The 21,452-nt window shown below is 36.8% G+C and overlaps 1 protein-coding gene across 3 annotated transcripts; it reads right to left on the bottom strand.

Moving 5' to 3' along the window:
• Positions 1–1,341: 1,341 nt before the first annotated feature.
• Positions 1,342–21,198, bottom strand: clstn3 (calsyntenin 3). Of its 3 annotated transcripts, none has more exons than XM_048151934.1 (19): positions 20,874–21,198; positions 20,013–20,079; positions 16,784–16,906; positions 15,807–16,017; positions 15,486–15,694; positions 12,605–12,754; positions 12,303–12,488; positions 11,696–11,983; positions 10,206–10,318; positions 9,932–10,091; positions 8,650–8,712; positions 8,325–8,473; positions 7,972–8,120; positions 6,534–6,760; positions 5,886–6,047; positions 5,440–5,585; positions 5,150–5,285; positions 3,427–3,611; positions 1,342–2,834 (listed from the first exon to the last, which is right to left on the bottom strand). In XM_048151934.1, exons 2-19 carry the CDS (start codon positions 20,077–20,079, stop codon positions 2,685–2,687), a joined length of 2,874 nt encoding a protein of 957 aa, XP_048007891.1. In that variant the 5' UTR covers positions 20,874–21,198; the 3' UTR covers positions 1,342–2,684. The 3 variants fall into 3 exon arrangements, with proteins under 3 accessions (XP_048007891.1, XP_048007892.1, XP_048007894.1); XM_048151935.1 differs by having other exon boundaries at positions 8,650–8,709; XM_048151937.1 differs by lacking the exon at positions 20,013–20,079.
• Positions 21,199–21,452: the final 254 nt, after the last annotated feature.

The following is a 21,452-nucleotide window of genomic DNA, read 5'->3' as shown; positions in this document are numbered from 1 at the left end:
TGCTGTTTTGTTTTATTTGATTAATAACATTATAATAAATGTAGATTCCTTACTAACACACACACACACACACTCTGTTTATTATATTCATAAAATGAATTAAACCATTTCTCAGAAGCCCTTACAAAGTCACAGCACAGTCTGTTTTTTCTGCCTAAATTTATTTATTTATTCTGTCTTTTATTTGATCTGGTTCTGATGTATTGAGCTTTTCGTGTCATTTTTTTTTTTTTTTTTTTTTTTTTTTTTTGCAAGTTTTTGCCATTTTGTTGTATTCATATGTAGTAGTTAAAGGATTAGTTCACTTTCAAATTAAAATTTCCTTATAATTTACTCACACCCATGTCATCCAAGATGTTCATGTCTTTCTTTCTTCAGTCGAAAGAAATGAAGGTTTTTGATGAAAACATTCCAGGATTTTTCTCCATATAGTGGACTTCATTGTCCTTCAAACAGTTGAAGGTCAAAATTACAGTTTTCAGTGGATGAGAAATAAGGGTCTTATCTAGAGAAACCATCGCTCAAAATAAAAAAAAATTATAAGTTTCAACAATAAATGCTCATCTTGAACTAGCTCTCTTCTTCTTCTCTATTAGAATTCCAGCAGTGTAGACACTGCTAAGTGTATTACTGCCCTCCTCAGGTCAAAGTTTGAACTAAATTGTCATATACAATATGCTAGTGCAAGTATATAACGTTATTTCAAACTTTGACCTGTGGAGGGCAGTAATACACTTAGCAGTGTCTACACTGCTGGAATTCTAATAGAGAAGAAGAAGAGAGCTAGTTCAAGATGAGCATTTATTGTTAAAACTTATATAATTTTTTTATTTTTTTTTTTAAGAAAATGGCCAATGGTTTCTCTAGATAAGACCCTTATTCCTCGTCTGGGATCGTGTATAACTCTTTGAAGCTGCACAGAAACTGTAATTTTGACCTTCAACCGTTTGGGCTCCACTGAAGTCCACTATAAGGAGAAAAATCCTGGAATGGATTAATTTCCTTAATCCCTTAATTTCTTTTTGACTGAAGAAAGAAGGACATGAACATCTTGGATGACATGGGGGTGAGTAAATTATCAGGAAATTTTAATTTGAACGTGAACTAATCCTTTAAAGCAAGAAACACCTAAAATATTTCCAAATATATTGTTAGTTATGTATTCCAAAATTAACAGGAATGAACATGTACTGCCTAACGAAATCAATTCCATTCACAGCTCTCTAAATAATCAAATTATGGTCATATTTCATTTGTTTATTATGTTAATTTTGAAATATTTTGTAGTCTGCAACTATCCCCTTTTCATTACCAACATGAGAAAAACCAGAGAGCACCTGCTGACGTCATCCGTGTGTTTTTATTATGAATTTTTTGAACAGATTATTTCTTCAGACGGTTATCAATAACAATCAATCCATATAATCCATGTCATTGTGTCTATAAGTATAGTTAATTGTCCCAATGGTAACCATTGTAATAATATAGCTTATTAATGCAAATTTATCCATTCTTAATATCACACTGCAAAAACTGACAGGTTTCCACTGTACACTAACACAGACAGAGAAATAGTCACGGGAAAAGAGAGGGAAGTGCGAGCTGGAAGGAGGGAAGGGGTGGCACAGTTGTACATTCAAAAACCAAAAAAGCAGTGGCAGTATCTAAAGAGTGTAAGGATAGAGAAAGGACAAGGGAGAAAAGAGAGCGGGAGGATGATGGCAGAGTGAACGTGTTCTAGGCATAACAATAATGTGCCTTTCTGTTTCACTGTGGATCAGATATTAACAAGTTTTAAATTACACAATTGAACACACAATTAAATAGACATTCATCAAGCCAATCATTACCGCTCTTATTACTAATACTATTATTGTCATTATCACTGTATATTACCAGTAGAGATATTAGAAAAAAATACCTAGCCTAGCCTATCTGAAAGTGCAAAGACTGAAAATGAACGCAAATAATGGAACAACAAAAAAATGATAATAATAGTAGTAGTCATTTGTATTTACATACATTTAAGTACAATCAAAACTGCCCAGGTTGAGCTAACATTCTGTTACAGCAGAGGGCATTGCACTGTACTGTGTTTATTGTGAGGTTGTGAGAAGAGGTGCACAAAAGTTTTGTGCGTGCGTGCGTGCGTGTGTATTGTGATGCTTAAAAGAAAGCACTTGCATACCTAGCTGCAGTCTATCACTATTACGAAACACCTTTACTGACTAGTCCTCTATATCTGTACATGTGAATTTGTTCAAGGAATGTATCAAGATTGTGCAGAGGAAATACAGCTTCTGACATTATATTACTTACAAAAGGCTGTAATTTAAAACATTCGGAGTCAATTCGTTTTTATGAGTAGACAATTAGTGTTTTCATTGTGTTTGATACAGTGATGTGAGCACATCAATTGGAAAGGTCGTAGGATGAATGAACATACTTGTGCCATTAATAAATACTGGGATCTGGGTCGAGAGTGGCGAAGAGGGAATGCATTGTGCATTGTGGGAGCGTACATTCCAGAGAGAAGCATTGCATTCACAGAGGCTGAGATCCTATAACTGTGTCACAGGTGTGTTAGACACTTTTTATTATCTTTGATGGTGCGTCTGTGTGTGTATATTCCTGTATTTTAAATGAGTGGGTGAAGTTTTAGAATGTGGGCTTGGCTAATTGGCTCAGTAGCGTCTGGGGGCGGAGTCTCTTCCCTCTTTCTTGATGATGATTCGTTGGTCATCACTGGTATCATCGGGCGAATCCACAACTTCTTCCTCGTCATCACACTCTCCTTCAATATCTGTTGCAATGCCCATACGGTTCTCGTATGTCTGAGAGAGAGAATAAAAAGTGAGATGTGTAAGATCCCACATACATCAGTAATAATGCTGATACACTACAGTTCAAAAGTTTGGAGTCAGTAAGATTTTTTAAATAAATTAATAGTTTAATTCAGCAAGGAAGCCTTAAAAGACATTTATAACATTAAAAAAGATTTATATTTTAAATAAATGCTGTTCTTTTAAATGTTTTATTCATCAAAGACTCCTGGGAAAAAAGGGAATCATAATTTCCACAAATATATTAAGCAGCACAACTGTTTTCAACATTGATAATAATATGAAATGTTTCTTGAGCACCAAATCAGCATATTAGAATGATTTCTGAAGGATCATGTGACACTGAAGACTGCAGTAATGATACTGAAAATTCAGCTTTACCATAACAGGAATAAATGACATTTTAAAATATATTCACATAGAAAACTGTTATTTTAAATTATATTTCACAATATTACAGTTTTTTTCAGTATTTTTGATCAAATAAATGTGAGCATAAGAGATTTTTTTTCAAAAATATATTTAAAAAATGTACCGACCCCAAACTTTTGATCAGTAGTTTGATCTAGTTTTGGATTCATACCTCCATTGGGTTCACAATGATGGTGAGGGCCGAATCATCCCATTGGTTACTGCCCTCTTTGCCACCGCCTCTTGCTCCTTCACCACGACGGTGGATGGAACGGATGCGGAAGACACCAAGAATCACCATGACAACCAAGAAACCCACACACACCATGATGATGACAGTTGCAGCTCCTGGAACAACTGTACGCATGAGGAGAGAGAGAGAGATTATGATTATTCTTTATTTTCTATAATTTTTTAAAGGGTTATATCATGAGGAATAAAACTTTTGAGATTATACTATTACAATATAATGTAAGTTTCAGAACTCAAAACTTTCTCTGCAGTAAAAAAGACCATTTACTAACATTATAAATAGAGTACCCCAGGGATGACGCGTTTTTGTAGGCCAACCCGCAAGTTAGCGGCGCACGGGTTCCCTCGATTGAAAGCCTATGCATTTTTTCCATAGACTTTTGGAAAATCGCAGAAAATAAGCTCTGTGTTTAACAAAGGGTTATAACACTTACACGTTTTGTCTATCAAGATAATCTTTACAAGTGAACACAACATTTATAGATTTTGAAGCCTAAATAAAGTCGTCAGATATAAAAAGCTAACAGTAGGCTATAAACGGACTACAGCACACCATGGTCGCGGATCAACGTCACCACCACCACGCTTCCTCAAACTTTATTTAGAAAACAACTTTATTTAAAAACATGCTCGCTGATTATGATCTGTGCTGTTATGAATACTTTTCCACTTTTTTATGAGAAATGCTGTTCAAATATCCCGTTTTTAATGATGACGTCTAAAGTCCCCACTAAAGGAAGTAGTCCCTTTTAGCAATTTGTTAGCAACCGCCGATTTTAAGACACAGTAAAAGTTTAAAAAAAATCACAAGTGGTTTATAACTGGTCTGTTTTATGTCATAGATAAAAACGTGAAAGTATTTAGAGGCTTTGTTAACCACAGACCTTATTTCAGGCGATTTAGAAAAAAACCCATTCAAAAAACCCATAGACTTTACGGCGTTGGAACCGGAAGCCCTAAAATGCTAACTCGCTTCCGGGTTTTGCATACAAAAATGCGTCATCCCTGAGGCACTCTATTGACCTTAAGAGCTTAAATGACTTAAATAACTATAGATGCTTGTTTCCGCCACTGAATAAAAAAAAAAAAAAGGTAATTGCGACTTTTTATCTCACAATTCTGAATTTTTTCTTGCAATTTCGAGTTTACATCTCACAAATTCTGACTTTTTTCTCTGAATTGCGTGATATAAACTTGCAATTGTGTTAGAAAAGTCAGAATTGCAAGATATAAACTCACAATTGATTTTTTTTATTTTTTATATCTCAATTCTGACTTAATAACTCGCAACTGCAACTTTATATCATGCAATTCTGACTATATAAACTTGCAATTGTGAGAAAAAAGTCAGAATTGCGAGATATAAAATATGAATTATGAGAAAACAAGTCAGAATTGCGAGATATCAATTCGCAATTGCAAGAAAAAAAAAGTCAGATTTGTGAGATAAAAAGTTATCTCAATTATCTTTTAAATAGTTTTATTCTGTGGTAGAAACAAGCTTCCATAAATAACCCTTTAATCACCAAAAATGTATTTTATTTAGGAGGAAAATGAGATATATCTATATATATCTATATATATATATATATATATATATATATATATATATATATTTGTGTTTACATATTCCAGACATGTACCTGAGTTGCGGTGTGGGTTGGGGAGTGTGTGTCCACTCAGTTCTCCAGTGTGATGGGATGGGTGGAGGAACTGCTGCTGAGACGCCAGCAGATGAGACGGATGATACAGACTGTCCAGAGAATGCAGGAAGTTCACCTGAGCAAGTGTAAGAGAAAACAAAAAAAGACAGTGAGATTGTGTGTGAACTTTCAATGGTGTTCTTTGACAGAAAGTGTGTATACTGGGTTAGCGTGCTGTAGGCCAGACTGAAGGATCCATATCAGTGTCACGTGTTCAGTGGTGTTATTACCTCAAGCGTGAGCTCGTTGCTGGTGTACCGGCCGTTCATTTCTGAGCACGACAGACGGAACCTTCTTTCAAACCGAGCAGAGCCCTTTGCTAAGCGATAGCGAATGGAGCGCAACACATCCTCATACACAGAGATAGACTCCGCTCCTGAAAGAGAGAAAAGGCCTTTTTATTGTAAAAAATAAATAAGAATGCATTCATTATGTGGTTCTATGATTTGCATTTACAAGCCTAAATGTGTTCAGACACTAAAGTAACACTTAAACATGTATAAATGTTTTAAATTATTTAATAAAATATTAAACCAAATGGCATTTATTTTGAAGAAGCACAAAACCTTGCACAAAACACTATTCAGTATAACAACTTATATATATTGTTCAAAATTAAGACAAACTTTCTTAGTGATGGCAATGTAAGCTGTTAAGTTAATGATGGAAAAATTACCAGTGATGGCAATGTAGGCCGTTGTGTTAATGATGTCCAGCCCCCTCTCTCTTAACGCCTCCATGTCAACCAGAAGCTCCTCCCTTTCTGTGTTTAGCTCCTCCCCCAAGGGCTGGACTTCACATCCATCCAGAGTGTGAGCAACAGCATCTGACATCAGTGCTGATAAAAAGACAGAAAAAGATAGGATGACTCTCTAGCCTTTGGCCATAACTGAAGTGAGAAGAGAGCAAAGTTCTGTCTCCTGCATTGCACAAGCTTAAAGTTACAGATAACAGAACGAGTTAGTTAACCTGTAAGCAGATAAGCAATTCCATTGCTTGTTTTGCTCACATTTTCTATAGACAGACAACGCTTGCATACTAACATGCAAATATCTGATGATGGGCTGACCTTGACTTCTTTAATAGAAAACCTATCTATGCTGTACCACCTCCAGACAAAACCAAAACAAGCTCTTAGCCTGCAGATTTTTTGTTCTTAGTTATTCATCAAGTTGAGCCTCTGGCCTATTACAGGGTCTGATGTGTAGATCATTTTCCAGAAGTAAATGAATAGAATCCATTTTGATAAAAAGCCCTTATAGAGATCATCCATCAAGCTGTAGGTTCACAGATTACTGTTTTAGGTGAGATGTTCAAAGCTTACCTCCTCCTTCCATGCCCTGAGCAGCTGTGTTCACAGCGTGAGACAAGGAGCAGACAATACGGAGCTCAGGAAACAAGGGAACCCCTTGAGGGCCCTCAAATTCAGCGGCTGGTCGGGCCAGGTGGGGTCCCACCCCAGACAGAGAGATCTGCGGGGCGTCAGGCTGGAGCACGACCAGGTAACCCTCCAGCTGCCTGAGAGAGAGACAGCTCTCTTCACTGAAACACCTAGAGAAGGATAAAGACAAATATGATGATTTAAATTTAATAAAGCATCTAAATATTTTGTGTCATTTTTCTGGAATGCTTTATGATTATAATATGTTAAAACTCAACACATTTAATAATGCTTTAGGCTGACTTGTCTAATATAATAATGTAATATTTTTATTTGGGGTCTTTTCTAATGTATAAATTACTGATCTGCACCACCATTCATAAGTTTGGGGTGTGTTGGAATTTTTAACATTTTTGTAAGAAGTCTCTTCTGCTCAACATTTATTTAATCAAAAATACGGTAAAAACAGTAATATTGTGAAATAATATTACAATTTAAAATAGCTGTTCTCTATTTTAATATATGTTAAAAAGTAATTTATTTCTGTGATGGCAAAGCTGAATTTTCAGAAGTAATTACTCCAGTCTTCAGTGTCACATGATCCTTCAGAAATCATTTTAATATGTTGATTTGGTGCTCAAGAAATATGTCTTATAATTATCAATGTTGAAAATACTTGAAACATTTGAAACATATATATTGTTTAACAAATTAAAAGTCTTTACTGTCACCTTTGATCAATTTAATGCATCCTTGCTGAATAAAAGAAAAAAAATCTTACTGACCCCAAACTTTAGAATGGTAAAGTATATATGATTAATTGTGATTCATTTTATGAATTAATCAGCATGTTATATTATTAATTAATACTTGATTGCGTGGCAGTATTCACGCTACTGTATGTAGAAACGTGTGCCCATATGTTGGCAAATATGTGCAAATTAATCTGTTTATTGTGAGCAGCTGGTTACGTCTATCTACGGCTGATCGTTGATGCTACAGCTGCTCATCACGACCCCTTGACTTGATATCTGGTTACAGTTAAGTAAAGCCTTTAATATACATGCTTGCCAAAAAACAGACGGAGCTGTTATTAACAAAATGGTTTTAGTTAAATTACAACATTTTTACAGATTTTCATTACTCTGCACTTAGCAGTTGAATGTTTCCTCTCCTTCTCTTTAATTCGCTTTTTTTCAGTATATTAATTTCAGCTTAGGCAGTTGAACACAAACTAACCTACTGTTGGCCACTGCAGTAAATAAACTTTCTGACAAAATGACAAATAATATTGAGTTTGAATTCATATGACTTTAGATATGATGGTTAATCTGAAATGCTGAAGAAAGATCATTATTTCAGCATGTGAGTTGTCATGTACCTGAGAGAGGTAGTGAGTTTTAACGGACGTACACCAGGGGTGGCAAATCGTAGAGAGTTCCTGTATGTCACCTGCTGAACAGCACGGTTGAAACTTTCAATGTCGTCTCCCTCTAACACCAGCACAGACTGGCTAGGGTTCACATGCACCTGAGGAAAATAAACTGGGGTTAGTAAAAAAAAATCAAGCTAGTTTAAATTTTACAAGAATATTCCAGGCTAAAATGCAACTTAAGCTCTATTAACAGAGTACTACAGAAAATAATTTCAGTTAGACAAAACAACAAAGCAGAACATTTGTGTTATGGGTAAAAATGTAAAGTTATCAAACTGTAAGTCATCGTTTGAATGTACCTTCATGCCTGAGCCCAAAGTCTCAAGGTCTCCGAAATCAAGCCCCTCTCGACATGCATACAGGCACTCCACTACACTGTGTGGCTCCACATTTCCTGGACGCACTGTTACTCCTGACAAAAGCCCTTTGTAACCACTGACAAACTTCCCTGTGGGCCAAAATGAGAAGATATACAGTATATATAAATATGAATCGATACAGACTCTTTTAAGAGCATTAAACACATGCTGGCACTTAATTGAGTCTCTCTATTGATCCCAGAAGGCTTTTGAATATCAAATGCTTGCGCACCCTCATCCACACACAAACTGGTGTGCACCTCACCTGTGTCTTTACTCTCTGGCATGGTGTTGTTCACAATGTCTTTCGGTTTCTCTTCTGGCTCTACTGGGAGGAATAAGAGAAAGGAAATAGATAAAAAGCTGTATTCATTCATTTTAAAGGAATAGTTCATCTAAAAATGGAAAGAACTGTCATTCTTAACTCACCTACATGTCATTGAAACCTATATTAATGTTCAAATGTCTTTTATGATCGCTAAGTCTGAATTTATTTGATCAAAAATACATCAAAAACAGTAATATTGTGAGATATTACAATTTAAAATAACTTATCTGTTTTAATATGTGATGCAAAACTGAAGATTCAGCATCATTACTACAGTCTTGAAGTCACATGATCCTTCATAAATCATTCTAATATGATGATTTGGAGCTCAAGAAACATTTCTTACTATTATCAATGTTGGAAACAGGTGTGCTGCGTAATATTTTAAGATTATAAAAAATAGAAAGTTCAAAAGAACTACATTTATTTGAAATAGAAACCTTTGTAACATTATTAATGTCTTTACTGTCACTTTTGATCAATTTAATGCATCCTTACTGAATAACAGTATTATTAATTTCTTGAAAAAAATCTAAGCTCAAACCTTTGAATGGTAGTGTGTGTTGTTATTTTTTATTAGAAGAAAAAAAATACAAGTTCTTCATATCACTTGTTTGCTATATTCTAATGCTTCTGAAGCCATACAAATTCCATTTTGGCATCAATGCACCATTTTTGTTCATCGGGATGCAGGCTAGATACAAACTTTGGTGGAGTGAAGATTATCAGTGTAACGACTTCAATTTTCGACTGTTTCAGGAAACTTCTACATCTATATTTATTTGATGGTGTTTTTTATTTTTTTGTCTTTATTGAGTCCCTAGTCACTATGGTTTTATATAGCTAAAGCTGTGTAACAATAACGAGTACAGCACATGGATTGAAATGATACGAGGGTAAGTAAATAATGGCATAATGTCATAATTAGGCTAACTATTACTTAAAGCCTCAGCAGTGTCAAAACATCATTTTAAATGGTGACCCAGTTAGCAGAACAGCAGGAGATTGAAAGCTTGGGCATCTTTCTACCACACACACACTAAATGAGTGCCACAGTGTGTAAGAACGGTTCTGTTTAGCTGAATAATATATGAGTCTATTAATAGCTGAAACACACAAAGTCTCAGAAAAGAACATGACTAAAGATTTCTGCTCCACCTACTGATGATATCTTCACACTAGTTGAAAATTTATCACATATGACTAACTGTAAAATTACCCCAGCATGCTCCAATGACCAGCCGTTGGTGTGGTGCAGGGTTGGGGATAGCTCCGTTGTCATGGATGAGTGCAGGGTCAAAGGTCACACCATCCACATAGAGTGTGACAGAGGGGAACTGCACACTAAGGGACAGGTGATGCCACTCACTGTCACACACCTGTCAGAAACAGAGGTCAAAGTTCAGCTAAGCTCTAAAACAAGGTGTACACATCCAGATGTATATTTATATGATGCAAAACAATATGTTATTTCCTGTGACAGGTTAGTTTACCTGTTCCAGTTTCCAAAGGAATTTGACAGGTCTTGCGGCGGACACATCCGGCCAATAGAAGAGAGAGAGACGACAGCCATGTACCGATAAAGAGTAATGAGAGTATGAGTCATCTGGAAATGAGATCAGAACACTGTTTAGTAGAGCAGCCCAAACATGGGGTGTCAAAGGTACTGGTACTTAAAGGTGCTAGAGAGGATGTTTTGTTTTATACATTTTTGCAATATTACTTGAAACTGTCTTTACTAACTGATAAAAGACTAGTTATTAGGTGCACTGAAAGGAATAATATTAATATACATCATCTGTGCATGAGGTAGGGCCTTAAAAACATCAGCCAATCGTTTACGCGATCATCGCGTAAACGATTGGCCCTCTGGCTTGTCAATCACTGCCGTGACGTTCCTCGTGAGAGACGTGCACGGCTGCACGCTCCAGTAACTTTCCACACTCCACAGGCGCCGCGTGCAATGTTTTTGTCAGGAGACAGGAGTAACAACTGCAGATTATGAGTTACCTGCGGTGAGTCCGACATAATGAATCCACTAACACGACACAGAGAATGCCGGTGGTAAACACTCGTGCATGATTTTTTGGAGGCGCTCCCTCGAAACGAGCTGTGAAGGAGGGGGGTTGTTCTGACGCATGCGCTCATTTCAAAAACTCACTAACAGTCTTTGGTTTCTCAGTCGACGAAAAGATCCTCTGTATCACCTTTAAGTGCCAAGTTTCATTGTCAAAAATGCTTATCTTGGTATTATTGATATGTGTCAAAATATTAGATTTGTGCACTAGAAACTGCAGCCAAATACATTGTTTGTATTATTTTTACATGAATAATTAGAAGCAATGCTTATAAATACTTCAAAAAGACTACATTCCAATGTTTTAATTTAATTTGTTAATATTTATTTTAATATGTACCCTACCATTCAAACATTTGGGGTCTGAAAGATTTTATTAAGAAATGAATACTTCAAAACTAATTCAGCAAGGATGCATTAAATTGATCAAAAGTGGCAGTAAAGACATTCATAATGTTACAAAACATTTCTATTTCAAATAAACTCTGTCCTTTTGAGTATTCTATTCATAAAAGAATCCTGAAAAAATTATTCCACAAAAATATTAAGCAGCACAGCTGTTTTCAATTTTTTTCAAAAATCAACATATTAGAATGATTTCTGAAGGATCATGTGACACTGAAGGCTGGAGCTGAAAATTCAGCTTTGCCATCACAGGAAAAAATTACATTTTAAAATATATTAAAATAGAAAACAGTTATTTTAAATTGTAATAATATTTCACAGTATTACTACATATTTTTATCAAAAATCTTACAGACCACAACATTTTGAACGGAATTGTAACTTTTTACATAAAAATGTGTGGTCAACAACATATTCTTTTTTTCTGTGATATTGAATTTTACTGCCACTAGTATCGACTACTGAAATATTGGCATGATGACAAAGCTAGCACAGACTGACCATTCTTTACAGTGCTGCAGACAATAGTCTCCTCCTCTTTACGGGTTCCTCTCGCCTGATTGGCCGGTGGTTGAGCGCTGGCACCTCCTCTTCGCATCCACAGCTGCAGGGTGAAGTGGTCGCCGGATACTGCTGAAGCAACTGAATCAGGTACTACAGCAACATGGGTGGAGCCATTGAAGGAGAAGACCAGGGATGAATCAGAGGATGGTAGAGTCGGCAGTGCGGCGGTCCAATTGGTTGCAGGGGATGGAGGTGGAAGGAGGTCGACTTCACCCCTCACAGCACCTGAAAATGTTAAAAGCCAACACATTATTGATTTGAAAACAGGGCTGGTGTCAGCAAGAACAACCCTAATTTGATGGGATTTTCATTCTGCTGTTAATCTGAGGAGAACGGAATGATTTGGGACATTTTCCCATCTGCTCTAAATGAGATGAACAGTTGGGCACAACAGATAAACTCCAAGTCCTCAATTTTCTGTCCGCTAATCATGTCTAATTGTAATGAACGATGGTCTGTCATCATCAAATTCAAACAGTAGATAATTTATTGGAAAAACAATTTTTTTTCCCGAATCAGAAATTGACACCATTTACAAACGTACCACAGAGTCTGCGCACAGATCGATCGGAGTAGCTGTCCCTGTCACAGCCCTTCCCAATATGACCCGTCTGAAGCTCAACAGTAGCCTGGATGTTCCAAACTGTCTCCTCGCAGGTTTCTAAGTGCAGGTTCGGAAAGAGTGGGATACTGCCGGAACCAGGAGTATACTCGATGCGCTTTGTCCATCCTGTGATTCAAACACACATATAATAATATAAAATAACATATATCGTGACATAATGTTATCAAATTTTAATAATGTTTGATTCACAGCCAAATGTTTATAAATAAATAAATAAATACCTATCCAGCCTGGCTTGCAGGAAGGTTTGACTGTGACTATGACCTGAGCATCAGCCTGAGCTCGATTCTTCCCACAATCAAATGCTGTCACCCAGAAACTGTGGACACGCTGGCGTTTGGAGTCCAGTGGCTCAGTGTTCTTTATGTTCCCTGGATTTGTAAGAGATAGAGAGATGTTTATATAGCTGGCTAGATAGGAAAAATAAGCACAGAGAATGTTAAAATATTTGAAAGCCAGAGGCTTTGATGACTGATTGGAAATTATAAACCCATTTGAATAATGCCAGGGACACTGAGCATATGATAAAGAAAGCAAAAGCATCAAAAGCAGCTGAAAATGAGAGCAAAAACAAAGCAATGAAAGATGAGAGTGACAGGTGAAGGCCGACAGTGGACTGGAGGAGAGAGAGAGAGAGTGAGAGTGAGTAAAAGAACGATATTGAAGTGGCACAATAAATAAAAGGATATTCACACAGTGGTGTCTGGTACAGCCTGAGTCTGACTGACCCTAATTAGGAAACCAAACCACACACACTACAGCAGAAAAATCTGCAAAGTCATGGCTAAAAGGAGGACTTCTCTCCCTTGTGCGCCTTCCTCAATGTATCTTTCTCCCAAGTTTCGGTTTCTTTCCATTGGCCAGTTCCTTCTTCATCAGCATTTGTCATGTTACAAAATGTCGGCTATTGATCGCCTCCTCCTCAGTCTGTCAATGGGTGCTCTGATCTGCTTTGAACGATCAGGAAGGGTGACTCTCTCTCAGTCTCACTGCAAGAACTGGGATGTTCAGAGAACTTGGATGTTACCCTAAAAACCAGCTTAACATCGACATGACACTTCTGAGATAAACATATATTTGGAACCATTGCATAAAATGATGATTATAATGTTATATATTACAATAATATTATGGGGGTGAATGTAACAGCAGTTTTAAGCAATTTTAACACCCTAAAAATGAAATAATATTAATCAAATGTGTCTTAAATAAAAAAAGCACATATCAAAGTAATAATATTGCAGCTTTAATAATATCATATTATTAATAATGCTCTTTAATTTTCACATTTACACAGGGACCTACATTATAATTATCTGAATTAAGGTATAGTTCAGCCAAAAATGAAAATTCTGTCATAATTTAGTCATTTTGTAGAATGTCGGTAACCAAACAGACCACTGGCTTCTATTGTAGTCAGTTGTTGATTTTTTTCATTTTTTTTTAAAACGAAATTTGTCTTCTTTTATCTTTTATGTTTCACAGAAGAAAGAACGTCATACAGGTTTAGAAGGACATAAAGGAAAATGATACAGATTTTTCATACCTTTAAATCCTTTTTATTAAAATATGTTGATAGCTAGTAAAAAACAGCCTTCACCTACATACTTCAGAGAAAAAATGTTCATTATGCGTTTTAAAGGTTCATTTTTTAATTCAGTCCAACAGTTTTTTTTTAATTTCATAATTAGAGTTAAATTGCCTCCAACCTCACAGCCTTGATCTTGTATGGAAGCTACTGGCGACAGCATAAAACCTTTTATTCATGTTAAATATTAATCATCAACCTGGAGATTAAATAGATATTAGCTCGAATTTAAAGACATTAAAACACCAGACTAAAATATAGAACAATATTGTATTAAAAAAACCTGTGTGTGTGTATATACAGCTATGGAAAAAATTAAGAGACCACTCCAAGTTCAGAAATCAATGTTAAGTGGTCTCTTAATTTTTTCCATAGCTGTATATATATATATATATATATATATATATATATATATTAGGGGTGTAACAATACATCGATATAGATCGATACATCAATCTAATGTCTAACGATCCGATGCATCGATGCAATGCGTAAAAAATCGATACCTGTGGGCTAATTATAGAGGCACCTTTGTTTTAACACTCTCCACATTTTCACACAATATCAGTCTATGCATTATCGCCAACGCATGTATTCTCATTTAAACTACCTTTCAGAACTTGTGAAAGACACTCGGGACAGTAGATGGACCTGTCACTGAAAGAATATGGTCAATAAACTGCCGCATAGGAGCGCCACGCGCTGTGACTCTGTGTTGCTTCAAGCACATCATTCTGCACACGGGATGCGCGCAAGTGCTTTGTGCCGCTCTGTATTAGAGCCTTTATAATAAATTTGCACAATGAAAGAATATTAATAGCCTGTCTTGTTTTGTCCTACCTATAATATGTTGTTGCTTCATTAAAAACCTGCGCTATACATTTAAAAGAAATGTCTTTTAATTATGTGTGTGTGTGTGTGTATGTATTCCTTGTTTATCAGTTTTTTGACATTACACATTTTAGCACAGAACTAAAATACTTTCTTGACTGTTGTCATGTCATAAGCTGTCATTAGATTACTGTGTGAATTTTTTATTTGTGGATGTCCCAATCAGGGTTCAGGATGTGAAATTCTGAAATAAATGTTTGTTATATATTTTGGTTGCAGTTGTGAGTTAATAAAAATTTAACTGGTTGTGTAAAATAGGCTCAAAATATCGAAATATTGATCGAATCGAATCGTATCATAATCGTATCACAGAACTTTTTGAGGTATTGGAAAATATCAAATCGCTGGCTATGAGAATCGATATTGTATCGAATCGTGATGAACTGTCCGATTTACACCCCCAATAAATATATTTATATTCAAACCAATATCTATTTAATCTCCAAATTCTGTATATTACATATTATATTGTATATTATATTATGATGTATTTTTATCACATATATTAAAATCACTATTTTTGTTAAGTTGTGCTGAGTTAGTTCACTCCTACATCAGAAGTGTACTGTGAGGAAGTGTACTGCGTATCTGTGTTTTTCAATGCCAGGAGTTGTAGTTCTCACCATCGTTATCAATGGTGAAAGGGACGTTGGGTGTGATGATGTCATAGAAGCAGATCTGGCTGTATTGAGGGGAGCAGTCGGCATCCACGGCTTCCACCCGCACAATACGATCAAACAGACGACCCTCAGGCACAGACGCCTCGTACCGACGCTCCACAAAGACAGGAGAGAACTCGTTCACGTCATTTACACGAACGTGCACGGTGGCCCTTGGAAAAAAAAAAACAGTTAAGAGTGTAATTTAGAATCTAAAATGGAGAACAACAAAATGGGTTTTTGCATGAATTTGCAAAACCCAGATTTTTAGGAAAACTGAATTACTTGTGGGATTTCTTGCTGTTGCTGCCGTCAGGACCTTCACCACAGTCATACGCCTGAATGGTGAAGCTGTGCTCCTTCTGGCTTTCACAGTCCAGAGGCTCCTTGGACCGAACCAGACCTTCTCCAGTGGAGCGGTCCAACACCACGGCCTCAAACTGTGCTGAACCAGAACCACCCGGTCCGTTATGAACCCTAAACCCACAGATCTCCCCTGAAAAGAGAAACAGAAGTCTGCATTGACTACATCTGAATAAAATTTATTTGTAGGTGACAACCCTTGAATAAAATCCTAATTTAAAACGCCACAAGTGAAAAAACATTAATGTGTGAAATGATGTGAAAAGGGCTGCCGAGTGTTCTTCTGGAAGTAAACACTTGTCTGCGATCAGGAAGTGCTGTCACACATGACACGGCACTGTGAATGTTAGCTCAGCCTGCGGAGGGGGGAGGTCTGTCAGCCTTAATCCCTGTGTAATTCGTGTAATTTGTGTAAACATAACATGTAATTACTCACTGCAATACTAAACTAGCTGCTAGAAGCTCCAATGTTGCTCCCTCCCCTTCAAAATAACATCAAACCCTTAACTAGACCCTGTCAATTGGAAATCCACTAGTAATATGATTATGCAAAACTAGTGTTTCCTTTTCACACTTGAGGCGTAAAAGGTTATAACTACCTGTGTGATCACATTTATCGTTGTTCTGTGAATTTTCACAAGTGACATCCAGGACTTTCAATAGGAATCCATGAGATCAAGAATATAATGTGAGGACAAAGGATTTCCCCAAGCCAATTTCACTGCATTGACCAACAGAAAACTGCTTGGTTTGAAAGTGACTTCTGAGTGAGCTGTGCTATTGACAATACACAATGGACCTTTTTTTGCCCACTAAACTTTGCTAATGTAACCTTAAGTGCATTAATCATCACAGCATGACTATAACACGTAAACGTGCGACATTATCAGCATCTTTACCAGCATAGTGCAGCGGTGCGTCTTTATCCAGGGCGAATAGAGGAGGGTTGAGGAGGACAGTGTTGTCGTTTTCCATGACGATCCCTTGGTACTCCGTCTCGATCCATGGCTTGTGTTTATTGGCTGAGAAAGAACAATCACAAAAGCAAGGGACAGGTGTGAGAGACATGCAGGAACAATCTGTGATTCAGAACAAACTGTTATTTTTTTTTTTTGACAAGACTATTTATAACACACCGTTATGAAGGTGAGTGAACAGAGGTTCAAAGACGAACACAAGCAGACCAAGTCGAAGGGATTTGCAACAAATAAAAAAGTTGTGCTAATATACATTAGTGGCAGATGGTGCAATGGTTCGGCCAGCTGTATGTATGCATAACACATGCACATTAAGTTACAAACATACCCATTTGGGGATCCACCAAAACTGTGTGATGGACACACATACACACACACACACACACACACACACACACACACACACACTCACACTCACACACACACAGAGTATGCTATGCCTCACTGCTTTGCAGAGTAATTAGGTGTAGAGATGTTTGGCCTGATCGCATACCGTGAGGTATATTGCGCCTATCACTCAAATGCAGACAGATAGCTCTCTGTGAACGCTCAGAGAAAGACAGAACCATGCAAACCTACATCAAACTCCCTGAAAATGAGAAATCTTTAACAATAAGTGTGGGTCTTTCTGGCTGCATTCCCACTAAAAATCTTACATTCATTATCTTAAATTTCCAATTTTTATGTCTTGCAATTTAAACATTTGGTTTTCTGTGATGTATTTTGCATTGTTGTTGCAAATTCCGCAGATCTGTCAATGAGATAATGTTATCTAGTTTGTTAACATTAGGGAGGTTTTGTCAAATTTGTAAAAATGAATTCTGATAGTCTTAAAAACATAAGTACGAAAACTGCAAAACTGCAAACCAATCATATTTTTGCATCTGTATGCCATTGTTTTCCAGTGTGTTTTATTTGTGGAGTATTGGTGTTACATTATAGCTGTGTAATTTCAAGCAATTGCATTTATTTTTGTCATATATACCATTTAAATTTTGGGGTCAGCAAGTTGTTTTTTTTTTGTTTTTTTGTTTTTTTAAGTTACAGTAAAGAAATTAGAAAATTGCAAGAAATTGTAGCAATTTATATTTCAAATAAATGCTGTTCTTTTAAACTTCATATTGAGCAGTATAATTAACATCAAATTTACTTTGATTTATCTACAAAAAAAAAAAATGAGGGTGAAGGATCATGTGACACTGAAGACTGGAGTTTTGCCATCACATGAATAAATTACATTTTACAATATATTAAAATAGAAAACAGGTATTTTAAATAGTAGTTTTATTTCATAATATTACTGGATTGTACTATACTACGGATTGTAGTGTACATTTATATATTAAATATATCAGCATTCATGTAAACAAATATCAATTTAATGAACTATTTTAAAAAAACTAAACCATATAAAAAAATTAAAAAATAAATATTTCACGAGTTCACACTTAAATATTATCAGATAGTATAGAATATTATGTGTATTTGGTGTGCTGTCCACACCAAAAATCTGGCCCAAACCCAGAGCACCCCCACCACCCCCCAATCCCTGGCTGCGATAGTAAAAATAAAGAGTGAGGAGTTGGGGTGGAGGAGGGATGCTGGAAAACTGTCCTGGAACAGAGGTAAGTCGGCTGTATACAAGTCTCATTTCGCACTGATTTGGTAGATTATCTGAACATGCTCCTCCCGAACTTTGTTAATACAACATAATTTCTAGCAAATACGTATTGCAAATATGACACACTGATTCATTTGTGCTCCAAAGCTTCATGAAGCAGTGTTTTGAAATCGGCCATCACTAAATAAGTCGTTATTTTGTTTTTTTTGGTGCACCAAAAATATTCTCGTTGCTTTATAATATTAATATTGAACCACTGTACTCACATGAACTGATTTAAATATGTTTTAAGTACCTTTATGAATCTTGAGAGAGGAAATGTCATTGCTCCCTATGTAGGCCTCACGGAGCCATCGGATTTCAACTAAAATATCTTCATTTGTGTTGCAAAGATGAACGAAGGTCTTACGGGTGTGGAACGGCATGAGGGTGAGTAATTAATGACAGAATTTTCATTTTTGGGTGAACTAACCCTTTAAAAATAAAAATCATTCTTTTGCGGTTGTGCAAAAAAAAAGTCATTACTACTAATCCTTATTATTGATCCCTGCTTCATTAAAATGACTGGTCATATGATATTATCCTAGTATTAGACAGTTTTGTTGACCACTTACCCAATGCACCAGTCTTGCATGTAAAGATTTTTCATGTGTGGCTGCATCCTGACCAACTTGCTCTCATTTTTCAAGTCAGTCTGTGTTTTTTTGCCATTTATCTCTCTACCTATCCCTCTCTCTCCCACCCACCCACGCCTGCATTCCTCCCTCTCATCCCTCACTCAGCCATATAACATTAATCTGAGCATCAGACCACTGGATTACTCCTCGGATTACAGAATGAGAGACAACGCTTTGCATCTCACTCCATTTATCACACGTGCCGCTTTCACACACTGACCAGAGCGCTTTGAACGACTCTGACAACAGCTGCGACGGAGGATAGATAGAATGGGCTACGTACGTCTGTGATCACAGACGGAGAAACATTAGCCGTAAATTAAGAAATATAGCATCTCCGGTTTCCCACATCTCTAAAAATAGCTGAGACGAGAATAGATAAGCTTTCACCCTTTTCTTCAAGGACAAGAGTCGACCTCTCACTCCTCCTCTCTATCTCAGAGAGATCCTACAGTATATATCTAAGCATCCTTTCTGTCCTCCTCCAAATTTTGCTCTCCCAACAGTTAGTCTACATATCTCTGTCATTAGCTGTCATCTATTCACTCCTCCTATCTTTCAGTGTGTCATTCTGTTTTCTTATATTTTCATCATGTTGTCTCTTCCCATGTCACCTTGAGACGCGGCCTACCTTTTGTGATCTCTACAAAATCTACTGTTGTCATTCATACAGGAGGCGAATTTACATTTTATACTCTACAGCTGTAACATACAGCAAAATGAATCAAGTGGCTGGTTTCAATCAACTGTATGTGCCAGAGCTGCCAGCAAAAATGTTAATAATACACTCATTCGTACTTAATCATCAACACAATGCTCAATATCAACATTCAAAAGGATGGAGGAGACTGACCTTTGTTGCCATGGGCAACCGAAGTCAAGCAAAAGAGGAGAAAGGAGAGAAAACTCATTCTGGCCATCTGAGGGAGGAAGGAAGGAAAGGACAGAGGGAAATATCATGCATTAACCTGATATAAAGCAGTTTAAGATAGAGGACAATGACTGAGACAGAGAGACAGACATATCTCCTTGCTTGCATTTCTTTAAACGTAAACATAAAGACAAATACTACGCTCTGGTAAATGTGAATTTGATATGTAACATCCTTGACATCATCTTTGTGGCCTAGTATGGCCGAGTAGGTCTGGTTTACATCTAAGATACAGTATCTATAGTCCATATTTACGAGTGAAACCCAACACTCAATAAAACCTTTATATTAAGCTATTTGAGTGCGCGTGAAATTGATAAGTCTGCGCATCCTCGTTAACACGCGCATGCAGGTGTATCCCCGCGACTGTGCGCGCGGACGCGGATATCACATTGGCAGGTTTGTTCACAGAATATCAAATGTGATCCATTACGCATGTCCTCGAATAACATCTGATTTGAAAAGATGTATATGTGCCATTTACATACATCAATATTCGTTTTTAAATAAATGAAGATTAAAAGCTGCCAACTTGAATGACGAACGGATATGTGATATAACCTACTGATGTTTCAAACGCGTTATTATTAAAATGACCGGCATTAAATGTGTTACAGCTCACTCATATATCTATGCGACAAACATGAATCGATTTTTTTAAGCCTGTAAATAAATTCAAGCGACCTGAAATCATATATTTTAAACATATTTAAATGTATTAACCCCTGTCGTAAGCGCAAGAACCGAATCAGAAATAATATTTTGGGATTAAATGTACGTTACCGTGAGGTGTGATATGGTACCCTGCTCAGTCTCCTCTAGGCATCCGTCACACGCTCACACCTATGACAGCCTGATGCCCGCCGACACACGAGCACACCGAACGCAACGGGTGGAGCGATGGGGCCTCCGGTGCCTCCCGAAATTATTTAAACTATGAAAAGGAGCGAACTGGAATTTGAAGATTAGATACCAAGAAACCAATGCCCCCGTTTTCGGTGGACACCGTGAGAAAAAGACAGTGGTTATATCTCCTCCCTCTCGCAGTTTCTTAACCCGCCCACACTGCGTCTCTCTCGCTCTCAGGACTCTCCTCCGGTAAGCGAATTTACAAATCCTACTGCGACGAAGGCTTGGTTCTTAATATTCACAGTACAACCCCCCGCCATTGGAAGGCCAGAACGTAACTCATTAATATTCATTAGCCAGGCCGCGTTCATTGGAGAACAACCGCGTGACGTTATAGCCGAGTAGTTAATATGCAACAACCAAACCGTTGCTATAGGAAGCTACCAAGCGGCATTAACATAAACTATTTAATATTAATAAGCTAAGCATTGTCAATAGTAGGAAACATTTTTT

This window comes from Megalobrama amblycephala, linkage group LG13 (assembly GCF_018812025.1).
Source record: "Megalobrama amblycephala isolate DHTTF-2021 linkage group LG13, ASM1881202v1, whole genome shotgun sequence".
Taxonomy (NCBI): Eukaryota; Metazoa; Chordata; class Actinopteri; order Cypriniformes; family Xenocyprididae; genus Megalobrama; species Megalobrama amblycephala.
This window is presented reverse-complemented; position numbering and strand designations above follow the sequence as displayed.